Below are 19,413 nucleotides of genomic sequence, written 5' to 3'. Positions count from 1 at the left end.
AGATACATTGGATGGGGTGTATGATGAATGGTAGTAATTAGGGGGTGAGGAGCAGCACTCAGTGAATGAGGTAGGATAGATACGTTGGATAGGGTGTATGATGAATGGTATTAATTAGGGGGTGAGGAGCAGCACTCAGTGAATGTGGTAGGATAGATACATTGGATGGGGTGTATGATGAATGGTAGTAATTAGGGGGTGAGGAGCAGCACTCAGTGAATGTGGTAGGATAGATACATTGGATGGGGTGTATGATGAATGGTAGTAATTAGGGGGTGGTGAGGAGCAGCACTCAGTGAATGTGGTAGGATAGATACATTGGATGGGGTGTATGATGAATGGTAGTAATTAGGGGGTGAGGAGCAGCACTCAGTGAATGTGGTAGGATAGATACATTGGATGGGGTGTATGATGAATGGTAGTAATTGGGGGTGAGGAGCAGCACTCAGTGAATGTGGTAGGATAGATACATTGGATGGGGTGTATGATGAATGGTAGTAATTAGGGGGTGAGGAGCAGCACTCAGTGAATGTGGTAGGACAGATACATTGGATGGGGTGTATGATGAATGGTAGTAATTAGGGGGTGAGGAGCAGCACTCAGTGAATGTGGTAGGATAGATACATTGGATGGGGTGTATGATGAATGGTAGTAATTAGGAGATGAGGAGCAGCACTCAGTGAATGTGGTAGGATAGATACATTGGATGGGGTGTATGATGAATGGTAGTAATTAGGGAGTGAGGAGTAACACTCAGTGAATGTGGTAGGATAGATATGTTGGATGGGGTGTATGAAGAATGGTAGTAATTAGGGGGTGGTGAGGAGCAGCACTCAGTGAATGTGGTAGGCTAGATACATTGGATGGGGGTGTATGATGAATGGTAGTAATTAGGGGATGAGGAGCAGCACTCAGTGAATGTGGTAGGATAGATACGTTGGATGGGGTGTATGATGAATGGTAGTAATTAGGGGATGAGGAGCAGCACTCAGTGAATGTGGTAGGATAGATATGATGGATGGGGTGTATGATGAGTGGTAGTAATTAGGGGGTGAGGAGCAGCACTCAGTGAATGTGGTAGGAGAGATACGTTGGATGGGGTGTATGATGAATGGTAGTAATTGGGGGGTGAGGAGAAGCACTCAGTGAATGTGGTAGGATATATACGATGGATGGGGTGTATGATGAATGGTAGTAATTAGGGGGTGAGGAGCAGCACTCAGTGAATGTGGTAGGATAGATACATTGGATGGGGTGTATGATGAATGATAGTAATTAGGGGGTGAGGAGCAGCACTCAGTGAATGTGGTAGGATAGATACATTGGATGGGGTGTATGATGAATGGTAGTAATTAGGGGGTGAGGAGCAGCACTCAGTGAATGTGGTAGGATAGATATGATGGATGGGGTGTATGATGAATGGTAGTAATTAGGGAGTGAGGAGCAGCACTCAGTGAATGTGGTAGGATAGATATGATGGATGGGGTGTATGATGAATGGTAGTAATTAGGGGGTGAGGAGCAGCACTCAGTGAATGTGGTAGGATAGATACATTGGATGGGGTGTATGATGAATGGTAGTAATTAGGGGGGTGAGGAGCAGCACTCAGTGAATGTGGTAGGATAGATACATTGGATGGGGTGTATGATGAATGGTAGTAATTAGGGGGTGAGGAGCAGCACTCAGTGAATGTGGTAGGATAGATACATTGGATGGGGTGTATGATGAATGATAGTAATTAGGGGGTGAGGAGCAGCACTCAGTGAATGTGGTAGGATAGATACATTGGATGGGGTGTATGATGAATGATAGTAATTAGGGGGTGAGGAGCAGCACTCAGTGAATGTGGTAGGATAGATACATTGGATGGGGTGTATGATGAATGGTAGTAATTAGGGGGTGAGGAGCAGCACTCAGTGAATGTGGTAGGATAGATATGATGGATGGGGTGTATGATGAATGGTAGTAATTAGGGAGTGAGGAGCAGCACTCAGTGAATGTGGTAGGATAGATATGATGGATGGGGTGTATGATGAATGGTAGTAATTAGGGGGTGAGGAGCAGCACTCAGTGAATGTGGTAGGATAGATACATTGGATGGGGTGTATGATGAATGGTAGTAATTAGGGGGGTGAGGAGCAGCACTCAGTGAATGTGGTAGGATAGATACATTGGATGGGGTGTATGATGAATGGTAGTAATTAGGGGGTGAGGAGCAGCACTCAGTGAATGTGGTAGGATAGATACGTTGGATGGGGTGTATGATGAATGGTAGTAATTAGGGGATGAGGAGCAGCACTCAGTGAATGTGGTAGGATAGATATGATGGATCTGGTGTATGATGAATGGTAGTAATTAGGGGGTGAGGAGCAGCACTCAGTGAATGAGGTAGGATAGATACATTGGATGGGGTGTATGATGAATGGTAGTAATTAGGGGGTGAGGAGCAGCACTCAGTGAATGTGGTAGGATAGATACATTGGATGGGGTGTATGATGAATGGTAGTAATTAGGGGGTGAGGAGCAGCACTCAGTGAATGTGGTAGGACAGATACATTGGATGGGGTGTATGATGAATGGTAGTAATTAGGGGGTGAGGAGCAGCACTCAGTGAATGAGGTAGGATAGATACATTGGATGGGGTGTATGATGAATGGTAGTAATTAGGGGGTGAGGAGCAGCACTCAGTGAATGTGGTAGGATAGATACATTGGATGGGGTGTATGATGAATGGTAGTAATTAGGGGATGAGGAGCAGCACTCAGTGAATGTGGTAGGATAGATACATTGGATGGGGTGTATGATGAATGGTAGTAATTAGGGGGTGAGGAGCAGCACTCAGTGAATGTGGTAGGATAGATACGTTGGATGGGGTGTATGAAGAATGGTAGTAATTAGGGGGTGGTGAGGAGCAGCACTCAGTGAATGTGGTAGGCTAGATACATTGGATGGGGGTGTATGATGAATGGTAGTAATTAGGGGATGAGGAGCAGCACTCAGTGAATGTGGTAGGATAGATACGTTGGATGGGGTGTATGATGAATGGTAGTAATTAGGAGATGATGAGCAGCACTCATTGAATGTGGTAGGATAGATATGATTGATGGGGTGTATGATGAATGGTAGTAATTGGGGGGTGAGGAGCAGCACTCAGTGAATGTGGTAGGAGAGATACGTTTGATGGGGTGTATGATGAATGGTAGTAATTAGGGGGGTGAGGAGCAGCACTCAGTGAATGTGGTAGGCTAGATACATTGGATGGGGGTGTATGATGAATGGTAGTAATTAGGGAGTGAGGAGCAGCACTCAGTGAATGTGGTAGGATAGATATGATGGATGGGGTGTATGATGAATGGTAGTAATTAGGGGGTGAGGAGCAGCACTCAGTGAATGTGGTAGGATAGATACATTGGATGGGGTGTATGATGAATGGTAGTAATTAGGGGGGTGAGGAGCAGCACTCAGTGAATGTGGTAGGATAGATACATTGGATGGGGTTTATGATGAATGGTAGTAATTAGGGGGTGAGGAGCAGCACTCAGTGAATGTGGTAGGATAGATACATTGGATGGGGTGTATGATGAATGGTAGTAATTAGGGGGTGAGGAGCAGCACTCAGTGAATGTGGTAGGATAGATACATTGGATGGGGTGTATGATGAATGATAGTAATTAGGGGGTGAGGAGCAGCACTCAGTGAATGTGGTAGGATAGATACGTTGGATGGGGTGTATGATGAATGGTAGTAATTAGGGGATGAGGAGCAGCACTCAGTGAATGTGGTAGGATAGATATGATGGATGGGGTGTATGATGAATGGTTGTAATTAGGACGTGAGGAGCAGCACTCAGTGAATGAGGTAGGATAGATACATTGGATGGGGTGTATGATGAATGGTAGTAATTAGGGGGTGAGGAGCAGCACTCAGTGAATGTGGTAGGATAGATACATTGGATGGGGTGTATGATGAATGGTAGTAATTAGGGGGTGAGGAGCAGCACTCAGTGAATGTGGTAGGATAGATACATTGGATGGGGGTGTATGATGAATGGTAGTAATTAGGGGGTGAGGAGCAGCACTCAGTGAATGAGGTAGGATAGATACATTGGATGGGGTGTATGATGAATGGTAGTAATTAGGGGGTGAGGAGCAGCACTCAGTGAATGTGGTAGGATAGATACATTGGATGGGGTGTAGTAATTAGGGGGTGAGGAGCAGCAGTCAGTGAATGTGGTAGGATAGATACGTTGGATGGGGTGTATGATGAATGGTAGTAATTAGGGGATGAGGAGCAGCACTCAGTGAATGTGGTAGGATAGATATGATGGATGGGGTGTTTGATGAATGGTAGTAATTAGGGGGTGAGGAGCAGCACTCAGTGAATGAGGTAGGATAGATACATTGGATGGGGTGTATGATGAATGGTAGTAATTAGGGGGTGAGGAGCAGCACTCAGTGAATGTGGTAGGATAGATACATTGGATGGGGTGTATGATGAATGGTAGTAATTAGGGGGTGAGGAGCAGCACTCATTGAATGTGGTAGGACAGATACATTGGATGGGGTGTATGATGAATGGTAGTAATTAGGGGGTGAGGAGCAGCACTCAGTGAATGAGGTAGGATAGATAAATTGGATGGGGTGTATGATGAATGGTAGTAATTAGGGGGTGAGGAGCAGCACTCAATGAATGTGGTAGGATAGATACGTTGGATGGGGTGTATGATGAATGGTAGTAATTAGGGGGTGAGGAGCAGCACTCAGTGAATGAGGTAGGATGGATATGATGGATGGGGTGTATGATGAATGGTAGTAATTAGGGGGTGAGGAGAAGCACTCAGTGAATGTGGTAGGATATATACGATGGATGGGGTGTATGATGAATGGTAGTAATTAGGGGGTGAGGAGCAGCACTCAGTGAATGTGGTAGGATAGATTCATTGGATGGGGTGTATGATGAATGGTAGTAATTAGGGGGTGAGGAGCAGCACTCAGTGAATGTGGTAGGATAGATACATTGGATGGGGTGTATGATGAATGGTAGTAATTAGGGGGTGAGGAGCAGCACTCAGTGAATGTGGTAGGATAGATATGATGGATGGGGTGTATGATGAATGGTAGTAAGTAGGGGGTGAGGAGCAGCACTCAGTGAATGTGGTAGGATAGATACATTGGATGGGGTGTATGATGAATGATAGTAATTAGGGGGTGAGGAGCAGCACTCAGTGAATGTGGTAGGATAGATACATTGGATGGGGTGTATGATGAATGGTAGTAATTAGGGAGTGAGGAGCAGCACTCAGTGAATGTGGTAGGATAGATATGATGGATGGGGTGTATGATGAATGGTAGTAATTAGGGAGTGAGGAGCAGCACTCAGTGAATGTGGTAGGATAGATATGATGGATGGGGTGTATGATGATTGGTAGTAATTAGGGGGTGAGGAGCAGCACTCAGTGAATGTGGTAGGATAGATACATTGGATGGGGTGTATGATGAATGGTAGTAATTAGGGGGGTGAGGAGCAGCACTCAGTGAATGTGGTAGGATAGATACATTGGATGGGGTGTATGATGAATGGTAGTAATTAGGGGGTGAGGAGCAGCACTCAGTGAATGTGGTAGGATAGATATGATGGATGGGGTGTATGATGAATGGTAGTAATTAGGGGGTGAGGAGCAGCACTCGGTAATTGCTATATTTATATGACGTGGTTTCTGTCTCTCCTCCTTTTCTCCTTAGGATTTTCTCCAGCTTACATGTATCGGGAGAACGTAAGTAGATTTGTGCTGTTATTGGGATCACTTATAAACCTGAAGGATCTGTATATTTCTGGGGTTGAAAACCAAATGATCATTCAAAATTAAAAAAAGTAATATGGGAATAAGGAAACACTGGTGGTTATACAGAGAAGCTGAATAGTATTCCCTGGGGCACTGTATATTTCTACTTCAGGGTCCATAGGGGGTCCACAGGGTTGACCTTGGGGTATAGGTTGGGAACCAAATCCGGGCACCACGCAGTTAAAGCTTTTAGCTCCCAGGATGCACTGGGTCCACTCTCCCTATAACCCCACCCCCAAGCCAGAGGCACCTCAGTTTCAGTTGGTGCCCGGCCGGAGTCGGGTCACCGTTAGCGCAGGGGGAGCTGATTAGCAGCCCCTAAGCTTATTTTATTTTTTTAGGGACAAAGTTTTTTCCATGGACTTTGGACTCTTCAGAGCGGCAGCGTCGGACTGTCCATAGGACGTCTAAGCTGCCGCTCCGTCACCCCGCTGGCGCTGAGACGCCAGTACAGATCTGGGGATCTCAGCGGGACCCCAGAGTCTGTACTAGCCGGACTCTGTGGGCGCCCAGGACTGCTGCCGGATCCACGGGGAGCAGGTAAGGTCGCGGATCACCGCTTGCGGTGATCCGCGCATTTCAAATGCAGTCCTGTGCCTCCGGTCTCAGGGGACAGACCGGAGGCGCCGGCAGTGGCGGCGGGCCCCCCATACCCCGTGTGTCCACTAGACCACCAGGGACTTAACGATCGGTGCAGGGAGCCGGCGTCCCGGGGGTTAATATCCGGCCAGGGGAGGCAGCCTTCCCTGTTACAGCGGCTCCTCCCCTCAGCTCAGCGCGCCTTTCAGTATCCATAGTCTGGCGTCGCTGAGCTGCTTCCTCCGCGGGCCACGCTTCCTCTGAGGTCTCCAGCGGCCATTTTATCTCTGTGGTGCAGCAGAGATCTCTCAGGATGGCAGTGAGTCCAGTCCCCCTGCGTACCTCACCATCAGGTCAGTGTACACAGCGCTGTAGCCTTCCCAGACACTGAATCTGGGCAGTTGAATGCAGTGTAATAGTGCAGTATATTATATGACATGTTTATGTATATATGTATATATCTGCATTGTATGTGACTTATGCTAGTGCTGACTGTCTGTACTTTATTCTCTCACCTGTCAGTGTATATCTATCCCTTTTCTTTATCTGCCCTAATACAGCTGTACTTAGGGTGGTTCTGAGACCTCACATTTATATACTTGTTAATATTTGTGTGGTTTGTCACATACTGTTGCGTGCTGCACGTTGCCATATTTTAGATGGAACTGTGTGTTGCATACGCTGAAAATGGGTCCCTGCAGCTAATTTTTGGCATCAGTCAGGACCAGTATAGCGCTGCTTGATCACAAGGCTTGGTCAGATATGTCTGACCAGGAGATGGAGCGTTATACTGCACCCATTTTTACTATCCTGCAAGCCATGTGCTGCAGGTGTTAGTGCGGAGGATTTAACTCTTAAAGGGTTCTGTATGTGGCGTCATCGGGTGCCGGCCCCTTTCACGACCCCCTTAGGCGGTTTGTTTTCTCGGGATCCTCTCATTTGCGGATCGCCGGGCGGGCCCCATTGTTGTACCTCACTTGGGGTTACTTCACCATACTGCCCTTTTCATCTCAGGGTATCTCGCAGCTTCTTGCACTCTTCCCCTGTGACACAGACTACCGCTCCCTGCAGGGGTTTTTCGCAGTATATGAATTCCCCCTGGTGCCACAATAGTCTGTCATTCCCCTTGCAGGGATTACCACAACAGCCACCCTGGGTGGATGTCGTTTTCTACGAAACGCTAATTGGCGTGGTTGACGCCCTGTGGTTACTTCCCAGTTGGCTCTGCCGTGAACTGGATACTGTTTGGGGCTCTTTCCCTCTTACACGGGGGGAAGCCTATTTCAGGTATTATTATCCCTGCTTTAGGGCTGGTAGCAGGTCCATTCTGGTTAGAGTGAATGTTGACCTGCACCTGTATCATACACCCTCAGTATTGCGTGCCTTCGGGTTCCCTGTTGCTGACTAGCGGGTGGATCGCATAGCGGGACTCTGGCTGTTGCCAGATAGGAGGTGTTACAACAGTGTTTGGCCTCCTGTCCCAAATTCCCTGAGGGTCATCACGAGCCCCTCCTGGGGTGGATGGGCGTGTTACTCGTCTGATTACAGACGTTACTACGCCTCCCATTCCTGCGTGGTCGGATTCTTCGGATCCGTAGGTGGTAAGTCTGCCTGAAATCAGTATACTTGCTTTCAGGAGTTGTTACCCATCCTACCATGGCTATAGCATGGTTGGTTAATACTATTGCATATTGGGTTGATGCATTTGTAACGTTTTTTCCCCTCCAACACGTCGGGGGTTCAAATGTATTTGGTCGCTCACGTAATATATGCAGTTGTCATAGGTGGAAATGCCTATATTGGATACCAGTCTCCTAACTTTCAGAGTTCCGGCTGCGACTGTATCCTCCGTAATACCCTATGGCTGCGCTCTGGGAATGCAGAGGTGCAGATACCATCTTTAGGGTTGATATTGTTTGGTCCTGACCTTGACAAGATTGTAGTAACATTGGCAGTATTACTAACGACAAGTTTACCGCTTTCAGCTATGCCCACTACAAGGCCTCAGACTAAGTCTGTTAAGTCTTTTTGTCCTCTGGGTCAGCCTAAAGGTCTGTTTCTTCGTAGACTGTCGGCATCTACAAGGGCCGACATATCCAGTACCGAGCAGGCCTGGACTGCCAGCCGATCCTGCTTCTGAACCTACGGATATCTCTTCAGCCTGACGGGACAGGCCTACAACTGGGAGATACCGATTTTCTCAGTTCGCCCGGTACTAGTGTCAAGTTGCCGCGGCTACGTGGGTAGGAGGGTACGCCCTCTTTGCTCAGGCGGCCTCTTTACAAGGGCCTTACAGATCCAGAAAGCTATGCAGTTGTTGCGGTAAGCGGAGCTAATTAGGCCATCCCCACTATCTCAGTGAGGGACTGGTTGTTCTGCTTTCTTTCTGGTGCGGTGGCTGAATGGTCCTCTTTGGCCTATTCTCTGTCTCAATTCCCTGAACCAGTTCCTAAAGCTACCTGGGCTCAGGAGGAAATCCCTATGCTCCATCATACGATGTTTGGAACCTGGGGACTTTATGGTATCACTGGATATACAGGACGCGTGCCTACGGGTACTTACAGAGACCTTTCCTCAGCATGGGCTGAGGTTTGCTGTATCACAGCAACACTTACAATTTTTCGGGCTCTGCCTGTTGGGACTGTCCTCAGCCCCACAGGGGTTTACCAGCGTTTTGGATTTTCTGACAGTTCTTCTGTTCAGTATATCCCAATGCTCTTGTACCTGGACGGCCTCCTGCTCTTAGCGGGATCACCGGGGTACTTTACAGCCAGGTCAGGATGACTGTGGCTTCTTCAGGGTGCAGACGTTTAATCAACGGGGAAAAAGTCCTCCCTGCATCCCTCTCTGGGTATTCTTCATCTAGGATCCCTGCTGGATTCTCAGAATCTGAGAATTCTTCTGGCGTAAGACGGAATCTCCACTCTTCCATTAGGAGTACATGGTTGTCTGCGCAGTCGACAGATGTCTTTACACTCTGGGATGCATGGTGGAATGGGCTCAGTTCCATTCCAGGCCTTTCCATAATTGGCTCATCTCCAGATGGAACGAGTTTTTTCTGTCGGATAACTGTTCAAACGATGATGCTCTCTCCGGAGGCAAGTCGGTCCCTGTCCGGGTGGCTATGGCCATCTCGTCCAGGGTTTTCTTTGCTATGGACAGTGTCTGGATCGAATCCTTTTCAGTGCAGTTGGACGTCTGTCGATTCCACCCTGTCAATTAACTTACTCTGGCATAACTCTTGTTTCCCGGTGAACCTGAAAAGGTTCAGTCCGACAGGGTCAGGACAGTGGCTTCCTTTTTAGCAACACTGTTCGTTGGGTGGCAATGACAGGTATGTCACATATTCGGACATAGTCCGAGGGTCTCCTCCCGACCATCTCGGCAGCGTTCATTTCAGGAGCTCTCCATTGGGAAGCGGGAGTCCTCAGCCGTCACGACGTGCATCCCGGGGACTAGTCTCTTCCCCAAGAGAGGTTTCATCTCCTGGTGAGCAGGGGGGGCCCCCCTGAGGTGACCCTCATGGTCTCCCTTCTTCCTCGAGGTCTTTGGAAGTGTTTTCAATCGAGACGGAGATGCTTTCCTGCTGGTGGCTCCTGATTGCCCCAGATGTCAGGGGTACTTGGATCTTCGGAGTCTCTACATCGATACTCCATCCCTGATGCTTCACTGCCCGGACCTGTTGTCTCAGGGTCCTTGGTTTTGCCTTGGACCTGGGTCGTTTGTCTTTAACTGTGTCCTTACAGTGGTCTTACGGCTTCCCTGGCTTTGTCATCGTTGGAATGATTAGAGCACATGGATCAGCTTTTGCTGGGACCTACCACAAACTGTGGCAGCCATAAATCTTATGGTATTGTACCTGTCGATACAATCCTCCGGTGTCCAGGATTTCCAGATATTCTGGCATTCCTTCCGGCTGGCTTGGGTTTCACACTTGGCCTGGTCTTCCTGACAGTGCGGATCTCTACACTGTCAGTATGGTTAAGATATGGAATTGCTCCACTCTGGTATCCAGTTCATCCTTTGGAGTGTTTTCTTGATTATGCCTCCATTTGTCCTCCCTAGGGACTCCTTGGGAGTAAGTAGTGGTTCTTCGTTACCTCCGGGGACAGTCAATGGAACCGCTGGTTGTGATAGCCATTACATGGTCTATTGCTTAGGCTCTCTCTTTCTCTCAGGGTGTTTATATCAACCAGGAGAGTGTCTGAATTGGGAGCGTTCTCATGTGGCTCCCTCTTCTGGAGGGCATCATGTCAGGGTGTGAGTTGCTCTCGCCCTGTGTTTCTTCTTAGTGGTTTTCAGGTTCCATATTATTCTGGAACTTATGGTACGGCCATTCTGTCCCCAGTCCTCTCGGCTGGTGGGGCCTCATTGACTGTGGTCTGGCCTCTTTGGATTTATGTGATCCGTTCAGGTTCCTTACGGAAATCGGACTCCTTATTGGTGGTCTGAGATTTCTGGTTTTCACAGGAAAGGATGGCCGGCCTATAACCAAATGTTGGCTGGATGGCCTCGTAGGTCTTCCTCAGGGGCCTACCCATGGGTAGGCCTTCCTGTTGTTGATGCTTGTTTTTTCTCGGGCCATGTGACCCTCGTGTGCGGCTCGCTGTGGCGCCTCGGCTGTTTTGCCTTACTAGGTGGCCACGTGGTCTTCTGTCCACACCTTTTTAAGGTTCTAGGCATTGGTTTCCTTTGCCTCTCAGGATGCTTCCTTTTTGGCGACGGATTCTCCTCTCAGCACAGGAGCGTCACCACCCTTGGTTGAACTGCTTTGGGACATCCCCAAGGTCAACCCTGTGGACCCCCTATGGACCCTGAAGTAGAAAACAAGAGATATGGTAAGAACTTACCTTTGTTATCTCTGTTTCTACGAAGTCCATAGGGTCCACAGGGCGCCCGCCCTGACGCACCTGGCTTCATATGGGCTGTGTGGCTGGTCACCGGTTTTCCGTCTCCCATTTCTGTGAGTATGGTTATTGAGTGTTCCAGTTTTCTCTCTCTTTTTCTCTCCTCCTCCGGCCTTTGGCTACTTACAAACTGAGGTGCCTCTGGCTTGGGGGTGGGGTTATAGGGAGAGTGGACCCAGTGCATCCTGGGAGCTAAAAGCTTTAACTGCGTGGTGCCCGGATTTGGTTCCCAACCTATACCCCAAGGTCAACCCTGTGGACCCTATGGACTTCGTAGAAACAGAGATAACAAAGGTAAGTTCTTACCATATCTCTTGTTATTGCCATGGGGTACAGTACTGCCATGGGACACAGTCTATATTGGCGTGGGGCACTGTATGTATGTGTTCTGGCGTGGGGCACTGTATGTATGTGTTCTGGCGTGGGGCACTGTATGTATGTGTTCTGGCGTGGGGCACTGTATGTATGTGTTCTGGCGTGGGGCACTGTATGTATGTGTTCTGGCGTGGGGCACTGTATGTATGTGTTCTGGCGTGGGGCACTGTATGTGTTCTGGCGTGGGGCACTGTATGTGTTCTGGCGTGGGGCACTGTATGTGTTCTGGCGTGGGGCACTGTATGTGTTCTGGCGTGGGGCACTGTATAGATTCTGGCATGGGGCACTGTATATATGCTGGCGTGGGGCACTGTATATATGCTGGCGTGGGGCACTGTATATATTTGCGTGGGTTGGGTGGTCTTTGGGTGTAGTTTGTCCTAATCATGATATTTATTTTCCAGAATTGAATCAGCTGACCGGCGTTGCAGCCATTTTGCGCTTTCCGGTGGCGGATCTATCGGAGGATGAGTCTACCTCGGAGGAGGACTAGCGCAACCGCAGCTCGCCTGACGTGACATAGGAGGAAACGCTCGGAGACTGACTTTCTGCTTAGTAATGTGACTCTTCATGATGAGACTAGCGCGTTACTGGGCGGTCGCCATGGTGATCTGTCTGCCAAGGACTCGGTGTTATTATTATGGGATATTAACGCTACACATGACGCATGGGATACTCAGCGCTGTCTCCACAGGTCCTCGCGCTCCCTCCGCTGTGATCAGTAAATAAATACATGGATGTGATTGGTTGCCAGGCGTTCCTTCTCCGCTTCAGGCGCGACCCTTGTGCGGTCAGAGTCGCTGTTGTTCGGGGGTAAATCCTCCGGCTGAGAATTTATATTACATGTAGTATTTGGTGCAGCATTACCAGCCCCTCCCCCATCCGCACCAGCCCCTCCCCCATCCGTACCAGCCCCTCCCCCATCCGTACATGCATTGGCTGGTTACCGAATAATGGGCCAATGTATTAGGTCCTTCTGGTCAGTTATATCTGCCGGACGTGTTACCGGATGTACTTATAATCCTCCTGCACATGGAGTAACGGGTGGGAAATAACTCTGCCCTAATCTTACCGTTAATGCCTCGGCCTCCATTCACATATACCAGAGAGTCACCGGGATTCAGCGCCAGTCACCTTGGGCAGGGAGAAGTGAGCATTGGGCGCTGGATTGGGGCAGAGCTGGGTATAACTGTGTATTCCATCATTTATTACACAAGGACTTCACCAAACACAGAGCAGGAGCGACAGTAGGGATCAGCGCCATCTGTAGTGGGTCAGGATAGATAACGGGGGCCGTCTCTGCCAGGGAGACCTCCACTCCCTCTGGGAAGATGTAACAGTACAGCGCTCTATTGCCCAGGGAGAGTCCACCCCCTACTGCCCCATCTGTGCCCTGGCGGTGTTACAGCTGTTCTCCAGAAGAGATGCCCCGTACCCAGGCGGGAGCAGAGGGCACAGAAGTGATAGCGGGCTGTGCTGTGTCGTCGGATTACCTTACACACACACGCACACGTACACACACACACACGTACACGTACACACACACACTGTTATTACTTCTGTTGGTTTTCTTTGCATTGTGCGGAAATCATCGCTGAATCCTGTTGTGAGAGACTAAAGATTGTAAGAAACGGTTCTGACACTATATTGTGATTTATTTATTATGGCGACAGCACCAAACACCTTCCAGCCTCGCATTACGTCACTCCTCGCCCCTCTCCACCGATGCAGACGTTTATTGTCCTGGCTGTAGAGATTCCAGCCTCGCATTACGTCACTCCTCGCCCCTCTCCACCGATGCAGACGTTTATTGTCCTGGCTGTAGAGATTCCAGCCTCGCAGTACGTCACTGCTCGCCCCTCTCCACCGATGTAGACGTTTATTGTCCTGGCTGTAGAGATTCCAGCCTCGCATTACGTCACTCCTCGCCCCTCTCCACCGATGCAGACGTTTATTGTCCTGGCTGTAGAGATTCCAGCCTCGCATTACGTCACTCCTCGCCCCTCTCCACCGATGCAGACGTTTATTGTCCTGGCTGTAGAGATTCCAGCCTCGCAATACGTCACTCCTCGCCCCTCTCCACCGATGCAGACGTTTATTGTCCTGGCTGTAGGGATTCCAGCCTCGCATTACGTCACTCCTCGCCCCTCTCCACCGATGCAGACGTTTATTGTCCTGGCTGTAGAGATTCCAGCCTCGCAGTACGTCACTGCTCGCCCCTCTCCACCGATGTAGACGTTTATTGTCCTGGCTGTAGAGATTCCAGCCTCGCATTACGTCACTCCTCGCCCCTCTCCACCGATGCAGACGTTTATTGTCCTGGCTGTAGAGATTCCAGCCTCGCATTACGTCACTCCTCGCCCCTCTCCACCGATGCAGACGTTTATTGTCCTGGCTGTAGAGATTCCAGCCTCGCATTACGTCACTCCTCGCCCCTCTCCACCGATGCAGACGTTTATTGTCCTGGCTGTAGAGATTCCAGCCTCGCATTACGTCACTCCTCGCCCCTCTCCACCGATGTAGACGTTTATTGTCCTGGCTGTAGAGATTCCAGCCTCGCATTATGTCACTCCTCGCCCCTCTCCACCGATGTAGACGTTTATTGTCCTGGCTGTAGAGATTCCAGCCTCGCATTACGTCACTCCTCGCCCCTCTCCACCGATGCAGACGTTTATTGTCCTGGCTGTAGAGATTCCAGCCTCGCATTACGTCACTCCTCGCCCCTCTCCACCGATGCAGACGTTTATTGTCCTGGCTGTAGAGATTCCAGCCTCGCAGTACGTCACTGCTCGCCCCTCTCCACCGATGTAGACGTTTATTGTCCTGGCTGTAGAGATTCCAGCCTCGCATTACGTCACTCCTCGCCCCTCTCCACCGATGCAGACGTTTATTGTCCTGGCTGTAGAGATTCCAGCCTCGCATTACGTCACTCCTCGCCCCTCTCCACAGATGTAGACGTTTATTGTCCTGGCTGTAGAGATTCCAGCCTCGCATTACGTCACTCCTCGCCCCTCTCCACCGATGTAGACGTTTATTGTCCTGGCTGTAGAGATTCCAGCCTCGCATTACGTCACTCCTCGCCCCTCTCCACCGATGTAGACGTTTATTGTCCTGGCTGTAGAGATTCCAGCCTCGCATTACGTCACTCCTCGCCCCTCTCCACCGATGCAGACGTTTATTGTCCTGGCTGTAGAGATTCCAGCCTCGCATTACGTCACTCCTCGCCCCTCTCCACTGATGCAGACGTTTATTGTCCTGGCTGTAGAGATTCCAGCCTCGCATTATGTCACTCCTCGCCCCTCTCCACCGATGTAGACGTTTATTGTCCTGGCTGTAGAGATTCCAGCCTCGCATTACGTCACTCCTCGCCCCTCTCCACCGATGCAGACGTTTATTGTCCTGGCTGTAGAGATTCCAGCCTCGCATTACGTCACTCCTCGCCCCTCTCCGCCGATGTAGACGTTTATTGTCCTGGCTGTAGAGATTCCAGCCTCGCATTACGTCACTCCTCGCCCCTCTCCGCCGATGTAGACGTTTATTGTCCTGGCTGTAGAGATTCCAGCCTCGCATTACGTCACTCCTCGCCCCTCTCCGCCGATGCAGACGTTTATTGTCCTGGCTGTAGAGATTCCAGCCTCGCATTACGTCACTCCTCGCCCCTCTCCGCCGATGCAGACGTTTATTGTCCTGGCTGTAGAGATTCCAGCCTCGCTGTACGTCACTCCTCGCCCCTCTCCGCCGATGTAGACGTTTATTGTCCTGGCTGTAGAGATTCCAGCCTCGCATTACGTCACTCCTCGCCCCTCTCCACCGATGCAGACGTTTATTGTCCTGGCTGTAGAGATTCCAGCCTCGCATTACGTCACTCCTCGCCCCTCTCCACCGATGCAGACGTTTATTGTCCTGGCTGTAGAGATTCCAGCCTCGCATTACGTCACTCCTCGCCCCTCTCCACCGATGCAGACGTTTATTGTCCTGGCTGTAGAGATTCCAGCCTCGCATTACGTCACTCCTCGCCCCTCTCCACCGATGTAGACGTTTATTGTCCTGGCTGTAGAGATTCCAGCCTCGCATTACGTCACTCCTCGCCCCTCTCCACCGATGTAGACGTTTATTGTCCTGGCTGTAGAGATTCCAGCCTCGCTGTACGTCACTCCTCGCCCCTCTCCGCCGATGTAGACGTTTATTGTCCTGGCTGTAGAGATTCCAGCCTCGCATTACGTCACTCCTCGCCCCTCTCCGCCGATGCAGACGTTTATTGTCCTGGCTGTAGAGATTCCAGCCTCGCATTACGTCACTCCTCGCCCCTCTCCGCCGATGCAGACGTTTATTGTCCTGGCTGTAGAGATTCCAGCCTCGCATTACGTCACTCCTCGCCCCTCTCCACCGATGCAGACGTTTATTGTCCTGGCTGTAGAGATTCCAGCCTCGCATTACGTCACTCCTCGCCCCTCTCCACCGATGTAGACGTTTATTGTCCTGGCTGTAGAGATTCCAGCCTCGCATTACGTCACTCCTCGCCCCTCTCCACCGATGTAGACGTTTATTGTCCTGGCTGTAGAGATTCCAGCCTCGCATTACGTCACTCCTCGCCACTCTCCACCGATGCTGGCTGTAGAGAGGTTTGGAAGATTTGTGCTACAATGTGATTGTATAATGATAATGAATAATCATCCGATGGTGGTTCTGCCGTCTAATCCTCCAGCTCCCGGTCACTAAGCTCTGTACTGCCCTATGGCTGTGTCAGAATGGAGCGCAGACGCATGAGACTGCTCAGCAAACGCCGGGAAGACAGACCGGCTCCACAAACATAATAGAGAGACTGCTCTCGACACAGCAGCCTTCAGAGAGGTAACAGAGCGCCGTCTCCTCACACGGAGATAAAACGCATACAAAATAAAGAGACTGCAAAAGACTTTCTTCTTCAGGGTCCACAGGGGAGACAATGGGGTGTAGGTGGTGGATAGGAGGATCGGACACCAACAGTTAAAGCTTTTCTGTCCCAGGATGCCTCGGTCCTCCCCGCCCACAGGCTGAGAGAATTGTTGGTGTCCGGCAGGAGCTGGTCACCATTTACAACAGTGGGGGCTTTTATTTGGTTTTACTGAAGAGCAGACAGCGCTAGGCAGTCCCCAGGCTTAGTACTTTCGGTGGGGCACAGGGGAGCCTGGCTAGCGTGGTTCCACGGGAGGACCCCAGACTGCAGCTGAGACACAGTGGGCAGATAAGGCTGGTTCCCGTTCGCGGGAATCCGCGTCTATGCACAGTCTGGTCTCAGGAGACAGACCGGAGGTGCCGATGTGGACATCGGTTAGTTCGGGACTCTACTAGACCACCAGGGCATAAACTTATACTGGCGCAGGGAATAAACAGAGGCCAGGGACCCGATGGTTGATGTCAGCATAGGGAGGTCAACTCTTTCCATGCGGGTCCCTCCCCCGGCTCAGGGCGCCATTCCACTGCGATCTTGCCTCCCCTGTTCTGCTCCTCCCTCCGCTCCCTCAGATACTCACGGCGGCCATTTTCTTCAGAGCAGCCACAGGTCTCTGGGAACGCTGGGTCCAGTCTCCTGTATACCTCCCCTAGGAGCCAGGTTATACAGCGCTATTTCCTACCAGCCACTGCGCTCTGTGTAGTTGAATTTAGTGCCCATTGTAGTTATACGTTATACTCTGCATTGTCTGTGACTTGTGCTAGCGCTGCTGTCTGTGTTTTCTTCTGTAAGCTTATAGCTTTTCCTCTCACAATAACCCTGGGATACTGGTGTATAGGGGGGTTCACTGTACTTCACATCTACCTTTATTTGTGAAGGCTGTCACATACTCTGTGTGTTGCACACTGCTCAGTGCCATATTGTGTGATATACTATCCTTGCAGCTATGTCTGGCACAGGCCAGGGTAACAAGCAGCTGCTGCTCCTATACTGCTCTTGCAGGTCCTGTTCAGCAGGATTAACCCAGGAGGATGTATTTCAGTATAGTCTATGTGCATCTTGTTATACTGCCCCAGGCCAGTCAGTCCCTGCTCAGAAACCCCTCTGGGCTTCTTTTTTACAGGTGTTGGCAAACATTGCAGACCGCCTAGCAGTCCCTGCGGTAGCTTCCCCTATGGGATGGCCACAACAGGTACACCCACCGATACCAGTACCTCCTATGACTCCCCAATGGGTAGACATGCTCTCTACCTCAGTGCAGAGTCTAGCGGCTACTTCTACAGCTTTTCACAACTGTTGCATAGTGAGAGACCCTTACCCAGTAATACTACTAAGCGTACTGTGCTATCCTCACAGTCCACACAGCTCTCAGATTCTGAGGTATCGTCTGGGGAGGCAGAAGATGCTGATCGCTCACTGAGGACCTCATTCAGAGCCGGACGCTATTTGCGGACGCTCGTTCAGAAAAAGAGGCTGGCTATTTAAATAGAGAGCTCGCTCTTTGCGGTCTGTTGACGCCTCTGTCTGAACGAGCGAACGAAACATGCGCTCGCTATTTTGTAAAGACGCCCCTTGGCCGCTCGCATCATACATCATCTCCGCTATTTATTAGATGAATCGAGTACATCGAAAGGCGAATGAACTGCTCGCTATTCTTGTGGTTGGATTTTCCTACCGCAATCATGCGAGCAGTTCAGGCTAAAAGACAACCAAGTGACGTGGTCGATGATGCTGCTTTGTTAATTATGCACACCCTTAAAACGCCCGTTTTGACCTCCTCATCCTGTTACTCAAATTAGCAGGCATTCGCTATTTTGCGAGCACACGATTTCCGACCGCACTGACTGGTTGGCGCATGCGCATTACAACCCATACGCATGCGCAGTTGTGCGAACATCGCTCGGAGCGAACGAGCGGCTCAATCAGGCCCAGAGTCCCCCTCGGGGGAGGAAGAGCATCAGTCTAAATTAAATGTTCCTACACTAGTGAGGGCTGTCAGATCAATTCTTCCAATAGAAGATGCTGAGCCCATTCCTAAAGTAAAAGAGCCCCTCTTTTTAAGCGACAGAAAGTGGTCTTGGGGGAATTTCCTCACTCTGATCAGCTTTCTGAGCTCAGGAGTGAGGCATGGAATACGCCAAGTAAAAAGTTCCAGCTGCCAAATCGCCTGGTTTCTTTCTATCCTATTCCAGCAGCCGATTGCGCTAAATGGGAAGTTTCCCCAGCGGTGGTTTCCCACGTGACTCCGTCTAGTTAGAAGCTCTACTTTACCTATCCCTACAGTATCCTCCTTAAAGGACACGATGGATAGAAGGATTGAAGCATGCCTCAAATCTGTGTATTCTCTTACAGGAGCTATTACTCGTCCAGCCATGGCCATTGCCTGGGTGGCCAAAGCCATTGAGAGCTGGGCAGATGCTCTTGAGAACTAATTTCCCTCTGATGCTTCTCGGGAACAGCTGTCCTACATCTCGCACATCAGGGATGCAACCTTTTTAGGAGAAGTAAATTTTGATACTGGTCTAGCTTCCAAGGCATCTGCTACTTCGGTGGTAGCCCGCCGTATCATTTGGCTTTGTTCATGGAAGACTGACACAGACTCTAAGAAGGCCTTGGAATCACTGCCCTACACTGGGGAGATCCTGTTTGGTCCAGAATTGGACAAGATTGTGGCTACCTTTGTAGCTCCTAAGATGGCTTTCCTGCCCTCAGCATCTACACCAAGGCCTCGGATGTCATCCTTTAGGTCCTTTCGTCCCCAGGGAAAAGCTAAATGT

At 50.1% G+C, this 19,413-nt stretch overlaps 1 protein-coding gene across 1 annotated transcript in view; it reads left to right on the top strand.

The window, feature by feature from the left end:
- Positions 1-13,331, top strand: part of PELO (pelota mRNA surveillance and ribosome rescue factor) — a 64,312-nt gene extending 50,981 nt beyond the window's left edge. Inside the window, exons 12-13 of the mRNA XM_088461720.1 lie at positions 5,742-5,773; positions 12,108-13,331. Of these exons, the coding sequence (XP_088317846.1) occupies positions 5,742-5,773; positions 12,108-12,196 (121 nt within the window). The 3' untranslated portion in view covers positions 12,197-13,331. The remainder of the gene's footprint in view (positions 1-5,741; positions 5,774-12,107) is intronic.
- The last annotated feature ends 6,082 nt before the right edge of the window (positions 13,332-19,413 follow it).

Source organism: Taudactylus pleione, unplaced genomic scaffold, assembly GCF_031769625.1.
Source record: "Taudactylus pleione unplaced genomic scaffold, aTauple2 ptg001090l, whole genome shotgun sequence".
NCBI classification, from domain to species: domain Eukaryota; kingdom Metazoa; phylum Chordata; class Amphibia; order Anura; family Myobatrachidae; genus Taudactylus; species Taudactylus pleione.
This window is presented reverse-complemented; position numbering and strand designations above follow the sequence as displayed.